The sequence below is a fragment of the Pleurodeles waltl genome, chromosome 6 (assembly GCF_031143425.1).
Source record: "Pleurodeles waltl isolate 20211129_DDA chromosome 6, aPleWal1.hap1.20221129, whole genome shotgun sequence".
In the NCBI taxonomy this organism is placed as follows: domain Eukaryota; kingdom Metazoa; phylum Chordata; class Amphibia; order Caudata; family Salamandridae; genus Pleurodeles; species Pleurodeles waltl.
In genome coordinates, this window is record NC_090445.1 from 689,085,231 (window position 1) to 689,102,806 (window position 17,576).

The following is a 17,576-nucleotide window of genomic DNA, read 5'->3' on the forward strand; positions in this document are numbered from 1 at the left end:
CTCTGTGGTTGTTATTGCCCTGGCAGCTTTGCCTTGTGTGAGTTGTTATTTGGTGGGCTAGCTGATTGTCTAAAGTGTGCGTGCTTTAGTGAATGGTGTCCATGCAGGGCTGTGAGTGGTGTCCATGCATTGGTATGGCATGCATGATTGCCAAGACTTGCTCCTCCCATGTTGTTAGTTGTGGGGGAGGAGGTGGAGGTCCACCGCCAGTTCTCTGTACTGAGAGCTGGTGTCTTGCTGCAAATTAACGCACCTTCCCCCGTAGGTCGTTGCACCTCTTCCTGTCGCCATACCCTTGTTCTGGGGTGCTGTCCCACGGCATTGACCCTGTCCACAATTCTCCGCCATAGCTCCATCTTCCTAGCAATGGATATCTGCTGCACCTGTGGTCCAAATAGCTGTGGCTCCACCCAGATGATTTCCTCCACCATGACCCTTAGCTCATCCTCAGAGAATCTGGGGTGTCGTTGTGGTGCCATGGGTGTAGTATGAGTGGTGTGGGTGAGGATGTGTAGGGTGATGTGTTGGGGTGTGTGATGTGAGGTGCGTGGGTGGTGTGTAAGGTGATGTGATATGTGGCTCTGGTTGTGTGGGTGCTCTTGCTGTCTCTCTCTGCTGGCAATTATTGGTATTTGTAAAGGGTTGTGGGTAATGTGGGTGTGTGTTTTATAGTGGTGTGGGTGTGTGGGTGTGGTATGTGTATGGGTGTCAGTTGTGTGTAGTTTGAATTGCCCAATGTGGCGCTGTTTTGTTAGTCTGTGTGTATTTTGAGCACAGCAGTATGTACCACCAATGGTTTACCGCCGTTGAATGTCCGCCAAGGTGATTCGTGGGTCATACTTTTGTGGGCGTTTCTCTGTTGGCGTAACGGTGTGGGTTCTGCTACCGCCACTTTATCACTGACCTTTGGGCTGGCGGATCTGTGTGTGTGTCTGAATAGTGAGGGATTGGTGTGTGTGTGTGTGTGTGTCATAATATGGTGAACGGATATCCGCCGCCGCCGCGGTATGTTGGCGGCAGTCAGCATGGCGGTAAGTGGGATTTACCGCCAATGTCATAATGAGGGCCTTAGCGTTTTCCTTGGATATGCATGAGGGCCTGTAATTTGTACCAGGCATCATTCTCAGGCAACAACCTTTCAATGCCACCTTTTCTGTGGTCCCCTACTAGAAGGGTTACTGCTTTCAGGACTGGATTGTAACTATATGACGCTATGAGGATGATATTGCCTCATTAGATGCTGAATAGATCTCATCCTTGAACAAATGAGCAAAAACCTTTTGCTCAAACATTGTGCAAAAACTTTCCTAGTCTGTTAAGACATTTCTGGCACAACCTACTGCACAAGATATACATTTCAAAGGTGAAAACTCACGGCACAGTGTGCAGTAAACTCTCATTGTTTTTAGAGGTGGAACACCTCTGTTTTTGAAGAAAGAGGATGCTAAAGAATAAACTCACATAGGGCATTCTATAAGCGCTCTTTAAGTGTAGTAAAACCTGTTGCCTGCAGTTAAAAGAGAAAGAAAGCTACACAGTCTAAGGAGAGATGAGCCTTAAGTGAACATTTGTGTTTGAAGGGCAGTTCTTCAGTAGTGTAGCAAGGGTACCATGAACTCTGGTGAAAGCAAAAAGAAAATGCCCCCCCTCTGCCCACTGGTTGGGTAGGGAACTATAGCAATAGCCAGGGTTCTCTGGGGCTCTCAGGCCTCTGGGGTCTGGTGTCACTACACCTGCTGCAGTATTGCTAGCTATGGCCCTGGTGGCTTCCGTGGTGTGCCATAGAGTCACTAGTTTGGATAAACTGCTATTGCCACCCCAAGCTTCCATCCAAGAAATTAGCCTCCCTGGAATTATATGAGACTCTCAGCTGCACTATTAACCTCTATAATAATAAGAAATTGCACTGCTCAGATATGCAGTACAAGAGGCTTGCTTTCTCTGACCTTCATTGACTTCAGCCCTGGAGAATCCACAGAAACATTTTATGACTTCTAGTTCCTTCACAGGATGCAGCCTATTGAATGCCTTAAAATAAATGTCTATATTCCTAGTGACCAGTCTACTAGTCTGTGAAGATAATGCTTCTTCTGCAACCAATAATTCGGTTCTTGGTATGTCAGGATAGAGTTTGTATTCCCTCTAATGGTCAAAGCCAGCTTTAGGGTGACACACTGGGTGCCCAGCTCGTGGGGGGCAGCCTTTTCAAAATCTAATGGAGGTAAAGGCATCTTTGTGTGGTTAGCAATTAAAATGTTGGGTTAAAAATGGTAAATAAATACTAAAATCTGAGTTTTTTCTAGTAGCAGTTTTGATTCCTCATAATGTACCTTAGAGTGTTAGTGTGCTTGCTGTAAATCCCATTGAGTAACATGCAAATCACAGATTTGTATTGTATGTAGATAGCACAGATGGTTACTTCTTAGGTCACAGAGATCCTTTTGTTACTTACAGTTCATAAATAATCCTTCCAGTACAGCATGAGTTGCATGCAAACTGCAAAGCATAGGTTTCGAACCTTATTGTTTTTTCCATCTTTCTTTAAGATTGATACAATATGTTCCTTTGGGTAGTAATACGTTTTTAGTATTAAAAGACCTTGTTGTGTTTAGGAACGGCCCCTCTGTTATGGGGGAGGAGCGTCACCCTACTGCTGAAAGGCACTGGAAAGCAGAAAAATACAGTAATATGATAATAAAAGTATTTCATTATCATTTTATTTTTCCATTTCAGTCTGCCAAGTTTAGGGCAGGTTGGGGCCATCCTCTGCATCAGCAGGGGGAGGAGGAGTAGTTGGTGCAAAGTAATTACGCATGGCGGTTTGGCTGGTCATCTTACGGATGCCAAACTGACATGAGCACTTAGAACTCTCCACCCGAGCTCTGTTGCACAGCCGGGTGGAGAACCAGCCCAGGCTCCCTGACCCTAACTGAGCGCCATTTCAGCCCACTCAGGCCAATTCCAGTGCTTCTCTCATGCTGGGCAACAGCCTGAGAGAAGTATCTGTATTGGGTGGGAAGGGGAGCAACCAAAGAAGCACTGAGGCAGCAGGAGCAGAGGAACACGGAGAATGGAGGGCCGGCAGCAGAAGGTAAGTCTTTTTATTTATTTTTTTATTCACCCATCCCCCATGCACTGCCCCACAAAGCCTTACTGGCAGCAGCCGCCACTGGTTGTGTTTTGATTCCTGAGTTAATGTTGCTCCAGACAAAGCGCTCATAGCATAAAATGCCTACCATTATGGATGATAAGTGACTCCTACACCTTGTGCCCTCATTGTCATATGTAGTATTTCATACAGTTTTCTCGCTTGTATAATGTCTATGTATTGTATGATGTAAAGCACTCTGACATTCTACATTGGGATGAGTAGTAGTATAAACAATATTAAATAAATGTGAAAAAGGGGCTACAAAGTGATGAGGTGCTCATTGGAAGGGTAGTAAAGAGTCAATGCATGGTAGAGATCAACAGGGGTAGGGGTACCAAAAATGGTTTTAGGACCCAGTGCCACCAGCGCTAAAGTCGGCCCAGCATGTGATCTCCATATTCCAAAAGAATATTGCTGTACAACAGAATGTTGCTGGACAACATTCTGAGTGAGAACTTGCCATGCTGGCAGTATCTCTTTTCGGATCTGCTAAGAGAGAGTTCACCATGAATCACATGATCAGAGAGACACATATCCTATTCATCTCAGAGAGAAAGAGAGAGATTACCTCTTTATCAAGGGATTCTTTTCCTAGATTTCTTAAAGGACTCTTCCCAACCTAAGATGAAGTTGTTTAGATAAATATTTTTCAATGTTACTTGTTGAGACAGGGAGTGATCATTTAGACCATAGTGATCAGAACACATATTAGTGTAATGTTTGCTTAAAAAGAATCTAGGCATCAAGACTCGGAGTCAAGTATTTTGCTCTTTTCTGCTTTTGAACTGTCATTGCTTTCATTCATTCATTTGTCTGCGCATTATCAATGACCTAAATAAAATAAAGTGCATCATTGTGTTTGGGATTTCGTTCACATGTGTTCATTATGTAATGGAGCTTTATTTGAAGTCCAGAGAGCATCACTAGTTTATTTGGATGATTTGCACATATATAAAAGTCTGTAATTTTAGACAAAAATGCAAGAGAATTCACACATTTTGTTTCACACACATCACAATTCACGGGTCTCGTTTTTTCTCATATTGACGATGAGACACACTACAGAACATCTGTGCATAGGCATTTTAACAAGAGTGACATCTCAGAAGAGTAAGAGGGAGCATTTAATTCATAAACAGCATATAGGTAATAAAGAGTCTCCATGCAGGTTGTACTGTGGCACTCACTGGTTTCCCTAGCTGGCTGGTTTTCTAGTTGCCTAATTAACTGTACAATATCACAACAGAGATTAGAACATTGGAATATTGAGGCCATTGAAAACAATGGAGTGCTCCGGGCTCCTAATGGCTGATAGAAGCCCTGAGCTCCAACATTCCAATATTTTGGTGAACAAAGGCCTCACAGAGGTCAAGAGGATTTCAACCTCTTTGGGCTCCGTGAGGCCTTTGTTTTATTTATCAGATCATTGTGCCCTCTAGTGGCGTAATGTTCTAATATCCTGTCTAATGTTCTAATAGCCTGTAGCTTGGCTGTATCGGCATTAAAGTTCAGATCACTTGTTAAAGGCCCTCGCCTTCAGCTCAGGCCTTTAACGCTGGAGCTGTATAGCCCGCAACAGTGGACTATAAGGCTATATTGACCTTGTTTCCCAAGCAGAATGGAGACTGAAAGAACATAGAATTATGAAAAGGTATGTTTGTGTCTGGCTACTTGGGAAACTTCTATCCATGTTTTTGGTGCTAATTTAGACAGTAGGTAGGCAGTAGGGAGGAAGTGATTCAATTATTGAATGATATCATTGAGGTTTTGCCACCTAACGTTGGAAATGTTCATCATTTTTTCATGTATAACACTTATTGTTTTTGTCACCTTTTTCTTATTTGCAACTATATTTATTCAGATACTCCGCACTAGACTAGGGCCTCAAACGACCAACAAGCCTTTTTAATTATAATGTGGATTTCTTGTGTGTGTTCATCTGTGGAGAAAGATGTAACAGAAAGCCACTTCATACAAACATATTCCTGCTGTCTCTGGTAGGGCTGAACATTATCCAGTACACATTATATCCAGCTAAGTTTTGGGAGTCACAACCTGTCTGTCATTCTGGTCAAATTGGTTAGTTTGTTCAAACCTGCACTTGCCCGTGGGTCACAGAACGTCTGTCTGGTATGTATTTACAGATGGTGCTGCAAAATATATTTGAATTTAAGATTTCCATTCCTATGTTTGCTATGTAAATGGAGAGTAAACTACGTTATACTCATAGTGCTGCAAAATATATTACCATAGACTTCTTGATAATGGCAAGACGTAAGAAAAGAATGTGTGAAGAGTTTCAGACATTTGTGGCTGTAAGCATCTCATCTCTCTCCTCTTTTCTGGAGAGCCCTATTAAAATCCAAATTTTTGGGATCGGTGGTTGGAGCAGTACTTAATCAATCCCTCGTACATTATCACCATTGCCTCAACAGAGGTCCAGTGCTTCATTCTACTTACACATTTTTGTTTTCTTTCCACGTCAGCCTTCCAGTTCTGAACCTTATGATTTGCCAGCATGAATTTTGTGCCTAAAATAAATTGTTGTCCCAAGAAACCTAACTTGATGACAAAATTGGAGACCACTTATGTACAGACCTCTGTCTGTTGATATACATTCTCAGCCACATGCTCTCAGACTTCCAGGTACAGTCACTATGGCCTAAAACTTCCATGTCACTCATAACTCCTTTTCATGGTGAAGGTACAAAAATGATAGACAGAAGAAGTGTAGATCTTCTTGTTTTTAAGATATTTACTTTGAATCTCACTCACATTCATGAACAGGTAAGATATAGCAACCACAGAAGTACACTAGTTTACTTGAAAAAGAAGGTGCTTGCATATTGTAATCCCACAGAAGGGGTAATACCCAAGATTGTACCTGATAGGACATGGGAATCAGCCATCATCGTACATGCCCAGGCACTTACATTCAGCTGTTTTGGAAATACCTCCCTTAGCTGGGTGACACAGTAACTAACTTGGTTTTGATGAAATTTCATGTTTTTTTCTATGGTATACTCTATTTAATAATATTTTGTCTGCAGTTACCAAAATGGTTAAATAAAGTAAAAATCGAATTAAACTAAATAAACAGCTCAGATGTAACATTTGTAATCATAAAAGAAAATTAGGTGTGATTTTTAATGTTACAGAGCTTGTCATGGACTGGTGGGAAGCAAACTTTGAACACTCATTTTAGAATAAATAGCATGTAAATAAGGCACATATATTATGAAGCCAAAGTGATGAAGTATTTGAAAAGTAACTACATTTGGATGTATTTTACTTTGACAGATGAATAGCCAATCATTGATAGAATACAGATACTGCTCAAACATCCTATGCGGCCACTTTCTTCAGGTTATTCATGTCCAGCTTACAGTGGTGATGGACCTAGAAACACTAAAAAGCCTCTCACTGATTACTGAGCAGCAATGAATGTTTACACTTAAAGTCACTAACATGAGCCACAGTTTTCTTCTTTTAGCAGTGTACCAGGTATTCAAAATATCTACAAAAGTGCTAATTTATCACACATATGCTTCAATCATTGCAAAAAGCAATATTTAAGCAGAATGCTACTTCTGTTTCTTATTCTTATAAAATGGGACTAAAGTCTAAATTTACTCTTTGCCAATCCAAGAGGCGCATTTGCTGAATATTGGGCATTTTCATCAGGTGCAGTGTTTTTCACAACCAAATGCTGCTGCTGCAACTGAATTTGACCAGCCGGTACCAACTACTTGACCAAGTATAACACCACTTTCTTCATTAGATAATGGTTACATCCTGTTCAGGTATCAATCCTCACAAGAATTATGCCATGTTGGCTTTGAAATTAGAACTGCCAAGGCTGTCAAGTGGTAGTCCTCCATCTGCTACATGGACCTGTGTGTAACAGGCAAGAAGAATGAGGCATATTGTCACAATGAAATCTAATATTTTAAGCATTTCAGTGAGGTGATTCTAATAAAATGCATGTATTGAAAGTGAGAAGGTGAACGCACCCAAGATTAGGTGTTAAGGAAGCTCTTGAGCGATAGGTCTGGGAGTAATTTATCAACTAGAAATGTTCAAAACATGGTCGAAGTCATTCTGGTCATCCAGATATTCTTTATTGCAAGATTTTAGAGAGACAGACAAAATGTATTTCGCCCTTTACGTGGTTGAGAATATGGGGCTTTCTCGAGGCTGTACTGTGGAGGAAACTATGACAAGTATTTAAATTTGGGACTCTGTGTGGCTCCTTGTAGCAAACCCTGCGTCCCTTCCGGGTTTTATTATTACTCCGGAAATGGTTGCAAAATAATGCTTAATCATACAGCCCCGCATTTAACAATGTTTTTAGGAATTAAAATGTGAAGTTGGTTACAGTCTCTAATTTGCTTAAAGGTCTTATTATAAAAAAAGGCCTATTTGTTTATTGGTTTACAGATTTTGTGTGTTTTTTTACAAAGTATTCTATGTCAAAAAATATAGTAGAACGACATTTCTACCACCAATCTTTAGTACAAGTAAATGACCTTGCTTTAATGTCGCGGACTATGTTATAAATATGTCTGCTTTTGTACCTGCCTGATGTGCCACTGGGTTTGATTTCTAGAATGTACCTTTTGTACGCTTTGGTTAAATTTACTTTACCGATGAGCTGGTATATCTGCTCTTACACTTGCTAGACTTCACAATATACTCATAAGGGGAACTCTATATCACTGTATAGGCTCTTATAAGGACAATGTTTTGACCTTGTGCATACTATATTTTGATTTAGACCTCACTTGGATGAAATAATTGCTGCAAATGTTTGTCCTCGTTTAATGTACCTTCGGGATCTTGGAAGTGACAGGTTTTTTACTAAGGTATTCAACTGTGTATGATGTCTTTGAACTTTAGAATACTTGCTCATGACACTTTGCATCGCGGGTAATTAGACTTTCCATCTATACACTCTTACACTCCCGTCCTCATTAAATATGTTCCCTGTTTAGACTCACCTCATACACCTCTATCTTGTTTCATCCTGTCAGTCACCAGAATCCCTTCTTGCTTGGGATATGCTCGGAATGGTGAATGATCTGAGCTTTTACTAGGAACCTTCGCTCTCTTGTCTAAACTATGAGTAAACCTCTATCAGACATATTGCATGCCAGATTCAGTTTTTGTTCTTAGTCACCATAAGGCACGAATGCATGCGACACACATACATATCTACATGCCAGCACCATGTTTCTCTTCTAGTGTGGAGTCATCACCAGAAGTAGTCAAGTACTACTTAGACACTTCTGGCAATCTGACTCTGGTAATTATGGGAGAAATAAACTGATATGTACAATAGACACTGACACTATCACTCTAACTGGATTTTTTTTCTAACATCTATAATAGCTTTACTTATTTTTTCACAATGAGGAATGGCCACCGTTCTGGCTACTAAGGGCCAGATTTTGAGTTTGGAGGACGGAAAACTCTGTCTGGCCACTCCTGACAAGGTGGCCGCTGCATTTGTGGCCACCTCCCTGCCAGAGTTTCCCGCTAGTTCAGGGGGCAGAAACCTAAGTTTCCGTCCACAGGCCTAGCAGGAAAAAGGCTACAGCATTGTCTCTGGCCCATAATCGAGCCGCAATAATGCTGTAGCCTGCAGGGTGGACCAGCACCCTTGCAATGTTCACTGTCTGCAAAGAAGACTTTGAACTTTGCAATGGTGCTGGCCAGAGGGGCCCCTTCACTGCCCATGACAAGTGCATGGGCAGTACAGGGGACCCTCTGGGGCCCCCTGCATCCGTTCTCCCCCAGCATTTTCATGGCAGTGGTACTGCCATGAAACCGCTAGTGGAGAAGAGGGTTGTAATCCCAGGGGCAGCACAGCTTGCAGCGCTGCCCTTGCAAATTAGGACCGCCACCACCTCCAGACCTCCAGGATCTTTGATCCTGGCTGGGCTGGTGGTTCCCTGGGGGCCCAACTGCCAGGTTTGGAATGTGGCTCTCCGACCACTGCATTGGTGGTCTGTGGTCTACTGACAGCCAGAATGTTAATGGGCCCCTAAATCTTTTGTACACCAGATTTTTTATTTCCTCCACTGTAGAGCCTTGAGAAAGCCCTAGGTCCTCAACCATGTAAGGAGGGAAACACGTCAGCCGTCTCTCCAAAACCTTGCAATAAAGAATATCTACACTACCAGTATGACTTCAAACATATTTTGAATGTTTTGAACATTTTGATTGGATAAATTGCTCCCAAACCTATCATCCAAGAAATACATTAACGCCTAATCTTGGGTGGGTTCCCCTACTCACTTTCAATAAAAGTAATGACTCTAAAAACCATGAGGTCCTACCCTCACTTGGTGACCCACCGCTCATATTGAACATGGGTATTGTGTGACAGAAGGGGAGTGTTGGACCTTGGAGCACTTCATTTAACTAATAAAATGCACACTTACCACTTATATAGTAGTAGATGTAGTTATAAATATCCAAATTAACTACAGTATTACTCTTCTCAACTAACAGGATTATCTTCTGTCTATTTGAAAAATATTTCAGTCAGCTAATTTTCCCAGTTGATAGGAGAGTTTGTCCAGCAGTTATACTCTTCAGAGTACTGCTAACCAGACCTGGTGTAATTCCTACACATGATGGGGAAAGCTAATGATTTGTTGCCATTGTAGGTCCTTTAGAAATCTCAAACCAAAAGGTCAGAATATTTGGACACAGTGGGAAAATATGTATAGTATCAGCCTGTTCTTCCTTATAGTGCGGGTAGCATGCAGTTGCTCACCTGGCCTATTTTAAAAATAATTTAAAGGAGGAACAGCAGTAATCAAAGAATGTCTGCTGTTGGTATTTAGTTGCCCTTAGGCAGTGCTTCATCAATAGCAATAATCTTTCTAGTGTAACAAATAAGGCACTGATTGATCAACAGTGCCTACAGCAATGATCTTTCTACTGTAAAACAATGTGAGTGCTTCCCAAATGTTACATCACTGCTTAGAAGCAGAAGAAAGGCAGAATATAATTGAGCAGTACAGCTAGATCCGGATGATACTGGAAACAGTGAGGTAGGAACCCAAATACTAGCTTCTGGACCTACTGACTAGATGTCAGAAAGTCACAAATCTTAAAAATATCCTCTATTGGCAATTTGAAACTTTACCTTAAGTCTTTTACTTGCCAAGTTGCTCAATTTCCATCTTGTCCATTTCCAAGCAACACATTCAACCTCTTCCAGCATTTTGTTATTGATTTGTAAGTCAGAGTAGTTTGTTCTCTGTGAAAAATGTCCTTCAATCAAGGATTTTAATAGGATTACTTTTTCAACAGAAAGCCATGGTCACTTTAATAAGGGTACTGAGGGCTCTTGTTTCATCACTATTAAACATGAGTATTCAGAGAAATCAATATTTAGATGGTATCTTCTTATTTATGGTAACAGTGTATCTGTGGAATATTACTGCATCTGTTTTGTGGTACAACAGCTCTGTACTCCTACAACTTCCACCCTAAAGTGTGTCGAAAATGGTAGACTGTACACCTTTCCTGCTGGTAATCCCATGCAATGATGCAGTCTTTACATGTGACCCAGCATCCTCTCAGCATGTTTGCACAGCATGTTATCAAGTGACTGATGCAAGTGCCTGTGAGTATGAGCTAAATGGAAAAACATGCAGCTTACTGTTGTCTTGCACACCCAGTCACATTTGTATTTACTTCACTTTCACTTTGTTTTAAATCTCTGTGTTGGAACAGTTCACAAACAAATGTTCACATACATATTAGCGCACCACAAACATTATTGTTTTGTGGGCCACCTGCTTATATGTATATGGGGCTGTGGAAGAAAGTTGAGTAGAAGAACGTTGATTAGAAAATACATTTTTCAAAATACAAAATCCCAGGATAAAGTATAGGCCTGATTTAGAACTTGGCAGAGGAGTTGCTCTGTCACAATAGTGACGGATATCCTATCTGCTGAAATATAAATCCCATTATATCCTAAGGGTTTTATAGTTCAGCTGAGAGGATATCCATCACTGTTGTGACGGAGTAACTCCTCTGCCAAGTTGTAAATCAGGCCCATAGTCTATTGAAAGTTTTGGCATCATGTATGTCATGCACAGATACAGAGCATGCTGTTTGCTGGAATTATTGTACTGTCCTGGCAGAAATGCTCTGTATGTAACATTATACGGCACATTCCTGTCCTTTCCTTGTGCTGGTACCTTTTTGACTGCCTAGAGCCAACACAGGCACTCTTGTGCAGTAGTCCAGGGGCCCCTGGGTTGCAAGCAGGATTGTTTTTGTGCAGGAAGAAATATCTTCCTGCGTAAAAACAATCCTTAGGGGCATTTTCCCCTTCCTTTGTGTGCTGCATAATGCAGCACACTTATAAAGAGGAAGAAAGGAGGGGAAATAAACATATTTCTCTGCATTATGCCTCACTTGGGGAGGCATAGCATTTTGACACATACCCAGGTCTACTGCTAATGTAAGTCTGGCAATGTGCCAAAATCCATTGAGGGATGTGTGGGAACACCCACGCTCCACACATGAGAAGCCTCCCTGTTGCAGTGAAAAGTAAAGTAGCGATGTGTGCTGTATTGTGCTCATCTAGATTTATCAAGCGATGCAGGACCACACAAGGTGGCCTTGAGTGGCTTGATAAATCTGACTTAGTAGTTGTGTTGCCTTTGCGCCACCTTGCATGGCGCAAGGGTGATGCAACTCAATGATAAATATGCCCCTGGGTTTTAATACTGCTGAAAGGGGTCTTTATGACATTGGTTTGATTTATTCACTCTCTTCAAAGTACAGTACCAGTTTTGCTTTGTTTGCAGGTTCATCGGGGCATCAAGGGGATTGTGAAGGATCTCCAAGGAAGAGCGATTCCAAATGCTGTAATTTCAGTGGAGGGTGTTAACCATGACATTCGCACAGGTACAGAAAACAAACATTACACAAAAATGAACAAAACATTCTACTCAAATATGAGCACCACAAGGTACAGGTAGGTATGAAGGATTCATGTAGAGTTGAAGGTTCTTATCTGCATTTGTGTATAATATTAGGGAAGTTAGTGATTTCATAAGGACAAACATCATGTCATGAGATAATATCATTAATTAGGCCCCCTGAGGAAGTCACCCTACAACTTAGGTAAAGAGGAGAACCTATGCTGAGAGATGGTTTGCTGGTTGTACGACCAAGACCAAGCAGGAGGATAGTTTATATACTCTTATCTGGTGGACTTTTTTATGTTCATTGAGACACAAAAGGAATGAACAATAATAAACAATTTAATTTTCTGTAAAGCCCATTTGGCCCTGTAATAAGGATCAGGAATCGGTGATTGAAGTTAAGTTGATTCATTCCCAATCAGTAATCAATCAAATACATACGCATGTCATGAACATATTTAAAAGGTGCAGGATTACAGCTGGCAAGCTAAAAGATTGCAATTGGTTCAATCTCAAAAGATCCAGCTATAGAGCAATAACAACTACAGCAATACAGAAACCAAGAATTAAAAAAAGGTGCTCAATAAAGGAACTCCCTTCTGTTCCCTCTCTTAAACATGAAACTATTCTAAAATCATTTAAACAGATTTTAAAATAAGGAATGAGAATGATTGGAATAACAGCTTAAGGATGTTTTGGAAGACATTTTAGAGAAATCTAGAAATTCGAGAAGGTGTCAGCATAGTGAACACTCAATAAAATACTTATAAATAGGAGTAACTGTTTATCATAAAGCTTGAGACCTGCAAGAAAAGGAGGCAGTGAGGTCTGTACCTCTTGAAGTAGACGAATCTGCCTTAGCTTATAACAGTGTAAGCATTCATTAAAAAAAAAAAATAATAACCTTCAACCTCAATGGGATTTCCCCCTCCCTTTCATGATCAAATTAGCTTCTCATCCATCAATTGAAGCTGTAACATCACCTAGATTTCTCATCCTATGTGACTTGCAGTCTCTGCAACCTTGAACATCCCACGTTTCTGATACACAATGAACAGGAGACTTCAGCTGCTCATTAAATCTTCATGTCTCTTGCCAAGATTTCTCTTCTTAGTTCTTACTATTAGTGAAACTAATACTCAAGATATACTCCTTTCCTCTAGCTACTGAAGCCTTGAAACGCACATGCAAAGAAAGAACACGCTAACCAAACATAAATGTATTTCAGAGTTAAGGGCTTTAGTCAGGTTTACTGTAACTAAACATTTAATATGTAATCTGAATACATGGTTATACACATGCACTCTTTAAATGTTTTCATAATATATGTAAAAGTATATTAGAAAGGCATGTTACTTCAACATATGCACCTTATAACATAGATAGAGAACGTGAATAATGACTAGGCATTTTATATGAACATTAGTGAGCACCATTATAAAACTTTCATTCCATTAATTCGTTTGTATAGCTTATTTCAATTAATTTATTTAATTTCATTATTTAATTTCATTAATCCATTTATATAGGTTATAAATGCCAATGTTATTAAGGCACACAGTAAATATAATGTCAAATATGGATGTATATCTGCACAATAATTGATGTGGAAAGAATGGAGTTCAAATTGCGCTACTCCAGTTGCTTGGTTCTTTTTCTCATGCAGTATCGTTAATACTTTTTTCATCTAAGAAAGAAGGCACTGGTACTCACACTTTGCATTCTGGGCTCTTTTTCTTCTTGCTTTATTATGGGATATTTGTTGGCATTTCACATGAACATTTTAGAGAAAGAGGAGTTGCAACGTCCCTCCTTAAGACTTATTTCCATACAATGCCAATTGCCAGAAGATGTATTATTAGTATCACTCTACAAGATGTTTTTCTTTTAGGAAAAAAAGGGTTGCTAAATAAAAACAAACAAAAATGAAATATAATCAAAATCCTTTTTTATTCGATAATAGGCATACTTTGTTTCACCAAAGAAACACAAGTTTGGTGCCAGATTTATGAAAGGATTTAGGCATTGCAAAATGTGTGATTCAAAAAAGTACTGGATTTTGTTTTACCACAAAGTACCTTTTTCTAATTGTACAGAACCAGTTTTATGACTCATACATTGAGTTTTGAAATACAATAACAAATCACTATTTGGTATGCAATGTATCTTGGTTTGAGACAGCAATTACGATCGAAAACCATTTAACAGTTTCTGACAACTTAAATGAGGTAGCAACTGATTTGCAAAGAAGAAGGTGTTACTTGAGAACTCCACCCCTTTGGAAATTTTGTTAACAGCCTCGTGGGAAGTAGGCAGCTGTCTAGGCAACCACTTCCTGCCCCCCCTGATGTTTTCCTAAATGGAAAACCTTTAGTTTTTTTAAGCAGCACTGGTTCCTTCAAGAAACAATTGCTGCTTCAAAAACGAACGTTTTCCATTTGGAAATGAAAACTCAGGAATGGAGATCTTCTGACCCTTGAAGGCCACCATCTCTGAGTTTGTAGCCGATCATAGGGGGCTGCAAATTGGAATCTGCCTCATTATTATTATTAATTAGGCAGGTCATTCTGCAGCTGCCTCAGAATGGTAAATTTGCAACGCAACCTTTTAGTACAGAAGCAAACTGATAAAGTGAAAGCATCCCAAGGCTTATGTGAAAAGCTTATTCTTTCCTTTATAGAAAAATTAAGACTATTCAGAATTTTTTTTGTTACTCCTAGCCCTACTCCCTACCCATAATTCAATGTGAAAACTAATGATTCTGTTCTCACTAGTTTTTCGGATATTGATGAGCCAAGATTAATGGCACTATTAAATAAAGTTTTTAAAAAATGGCTCACTCAGGGCATCTTGCTCTCCAGCTGTTTTGAAAGGGATGCCTACTTCAATAATTTCTCTGCTCCAAATGCTGCTGGACAAAGCACTTCAGCAGGGTCTATTGCAGAATTAGAGATTAGGAGGCCATAGTTTCTCAGTATTGGCGAATACTTGGAAAACCTTACCAGATGCAGTCCGTTTGGAACATGACCGAGGGTTCCTCCCCTTGATTGTTGAAAACGTGGCTATAAAATGTCATATGTTGCAAAGCCACCTGCTTTTTGCAGCGTCCTGGAAAGATTGTTTGAAGTATTTTTATCTTATGTTGAGGTGCTTGGAGGGGATGACGGCACTTCTACCTACAAGTTAGTGTTTCTTAAACATTGTCGAGTGGGAGCGGAAACTAAAGAGTTCTTCATTTAGAGCAATAAGTTTAAACTCGTTTGATTATGAAGTTAAGCAATTGGGGTTAAGGTTTTCTAAGAGTGTTTCTTGGAAGCAATGGAATCAGCATTTAGTGATAGTTGTGACTTAGATTTCTTATTCTTCAATGCTGTTTCATTATGTTATGTTGTATCACTGTATCATTATGTCTATAGCACCTTCACCCCAAGAGTGGAGCTTGGAGTTAATCAGATTTTCTACTTCTGAGAACCCAAGACCCTGCCCTTCCAGACATTCAGTAATAATTACTAAAAACTACTTCATACGATTCAGATGTCCAAACAGAATTAGGCAGCAATGTGCCCCCCAGAATCCATGTAACCACGTAGTGCAAGGAGCTTTCATTACAAATGGTCAGTAGTATATCACTGCGAGACAAAGGGATGGAGTAAAATGTGTGGTTGGGACACCCTTATGGAGAGCCAGTGCTGGAGAACACACTGCATTAATGTAACACCTCAATAACAGAGATGTAGCATTCACGTGATATTGACGTAAAATGTACATTTGTTGATAAATGTACATTGTGTATCATTCTAATTGGACGTAAAATGTACACTTTTGAAAAATGCAAATGAGGGCAGACTTCTTGCATGGATTGGATCCAACTTAAACATGAACAGAGTCACACGATGCTAGGTTACTGAAGAAGAACCCGACACAGAACTCAAAACAATGTATGACAGCGTGAGGAGGATGACATGTTCTTTGCCAACTTCTCGCTCTGCCTTTTCTTACAGCAATTGATGGCGATTACTGGCGTCTGCTGAACCCTGGTGAATATGTGGTGACTGCCAAAGCTGAGGGCTTTACCCCCTCCACCAGGGACTGCTCGGTGGGATACGACATGGGTGCTACCCGCTGCGACTTCAGGCTCAGCAAAACGAACATGGCACGCATCAAGGAGATCTTGGAACGGTTTGGGAAGCAGCCGGCCAGTCTTTCAGCGCGGCAGCGGAGGCAGCGAATGAGGCTAGCCTGGAGGCGGACACAGACTTGAATACCACAGACCCTGCACCCAGCCTACACATCACCACTGAGGCACCAGTCCGATGTTAACCGCAGACATCCATGTGTTAACACCAACCACTGTCAGAAGTTAATCCCCGCACTCCACACATTGTCATGTTTCCTACATTAACCACAGCAGTTTCTGTTACTCACCTAATCACATCTCCACCTTACCACGTTGCAAATATTAACCCCAACTTGTCACACATTGACCCAAACAAATACCAAGCTATTACTCAGCATGCCACTCTCCAGCGCCACCTTTTCTCACGTGTTAACCGCAAAACCCGTCACACATTATTAACTTTATCACCTGTCATTAGTAACCAAGTTGTTGAGCCGAATGTAAACGTGCAACAAGTTCACCACAACGCCTTACACTGTTAACCTCAATACCTGTTAGTAACGAACTCTAAAACCTGTCACACAGGAACATCAACTTCACTCAGGTGGCTAAAAGTTTCACAATATTGATTGTCTACCCACAGCCACCGGGGTTTGCTTTACGTCACATTTCTGGAGATGGAAGGAGTCTGAGGAAGCACTCAGGGGCATATTTATACTCCGTTTGCGCCGAAATTGCGTCGTTTTTTTTGACGCAATTTCGACGCAAAACTAACGCCAACTAACGCCATATTTATACTATGGCGTTAGAGGCGAATAGCGCCAAAGTTCCCGGAATGTGCGTCATTTTTTAGCGTGAACCCCTTCCTTGCGTTAATGATATGCAAGGGAGGCGTTCCCGTCTAAAAAATGACTCCCAGGACTTTACGTGGTATTTATACTCCCGGGCAAAAGAGACGCCCGGGAGTGGGCGTTGCTAAAAACGGCGCATTTGCGCCGCTTTTTAACGCCTGGGTCAGGCATGGCGTTAAGGGACAAGTGGGCTCAAAATGAGCCCAGAGTGCCCTCCCCTGCCCCCAGGGACCCCCCCTGCCACCCTTGCCCACCCCAGGAGGACACCCAAGGCTGGAGGGACCCACCCCAGGGACATTCAGGTAAGTATTTTTTTAATTTTTTTTAATGATTTTTTTTGGCATAGGGGGGCCTGATTTGTGCCCCCCTACATGCCACTATGCCCAATGACCATGCCCAGGGGACAGAAGTCCCCTGGGCATGGCCATTGGGCAAGGGGGCATGACTCCTATCTTTACAATGATAGGAGTCATGTTGATGGGGGATGGGCGTCGAAA

The 17,576-nt window shown here is 41.0% G+C and overlaps 1 protein-coding gene across 1 annotated transcript in view; it reads left to right on the forward strand.

The window, feature by feature from the left end:
* CPXM2 (carboxypeptidase X, M14 family member 2) overlaps positions 1-16,927 on the forward strand; it is a 357,136-nt gene extending 340,209 nt beyond the window's left edge. Inside the window, exons 13-14 of the mRNA XM_069239134.1 lie at positions 11,992-12,091; positions 16,113-16,927. Of these exons, the coding sequence (XP_069095235.1) occupies positions 11,992-12,091; positions 16,113-16,372 (360 nt within the window). The 3' untranslated portion in view covers positions 16,373-16,927. The remainder of the gene's footprint in view (positions 1-11,991; positions 12,092-16,112) is intronic.
* Positions 16,928-17,576: the final 649 nt, after the last annotated feature.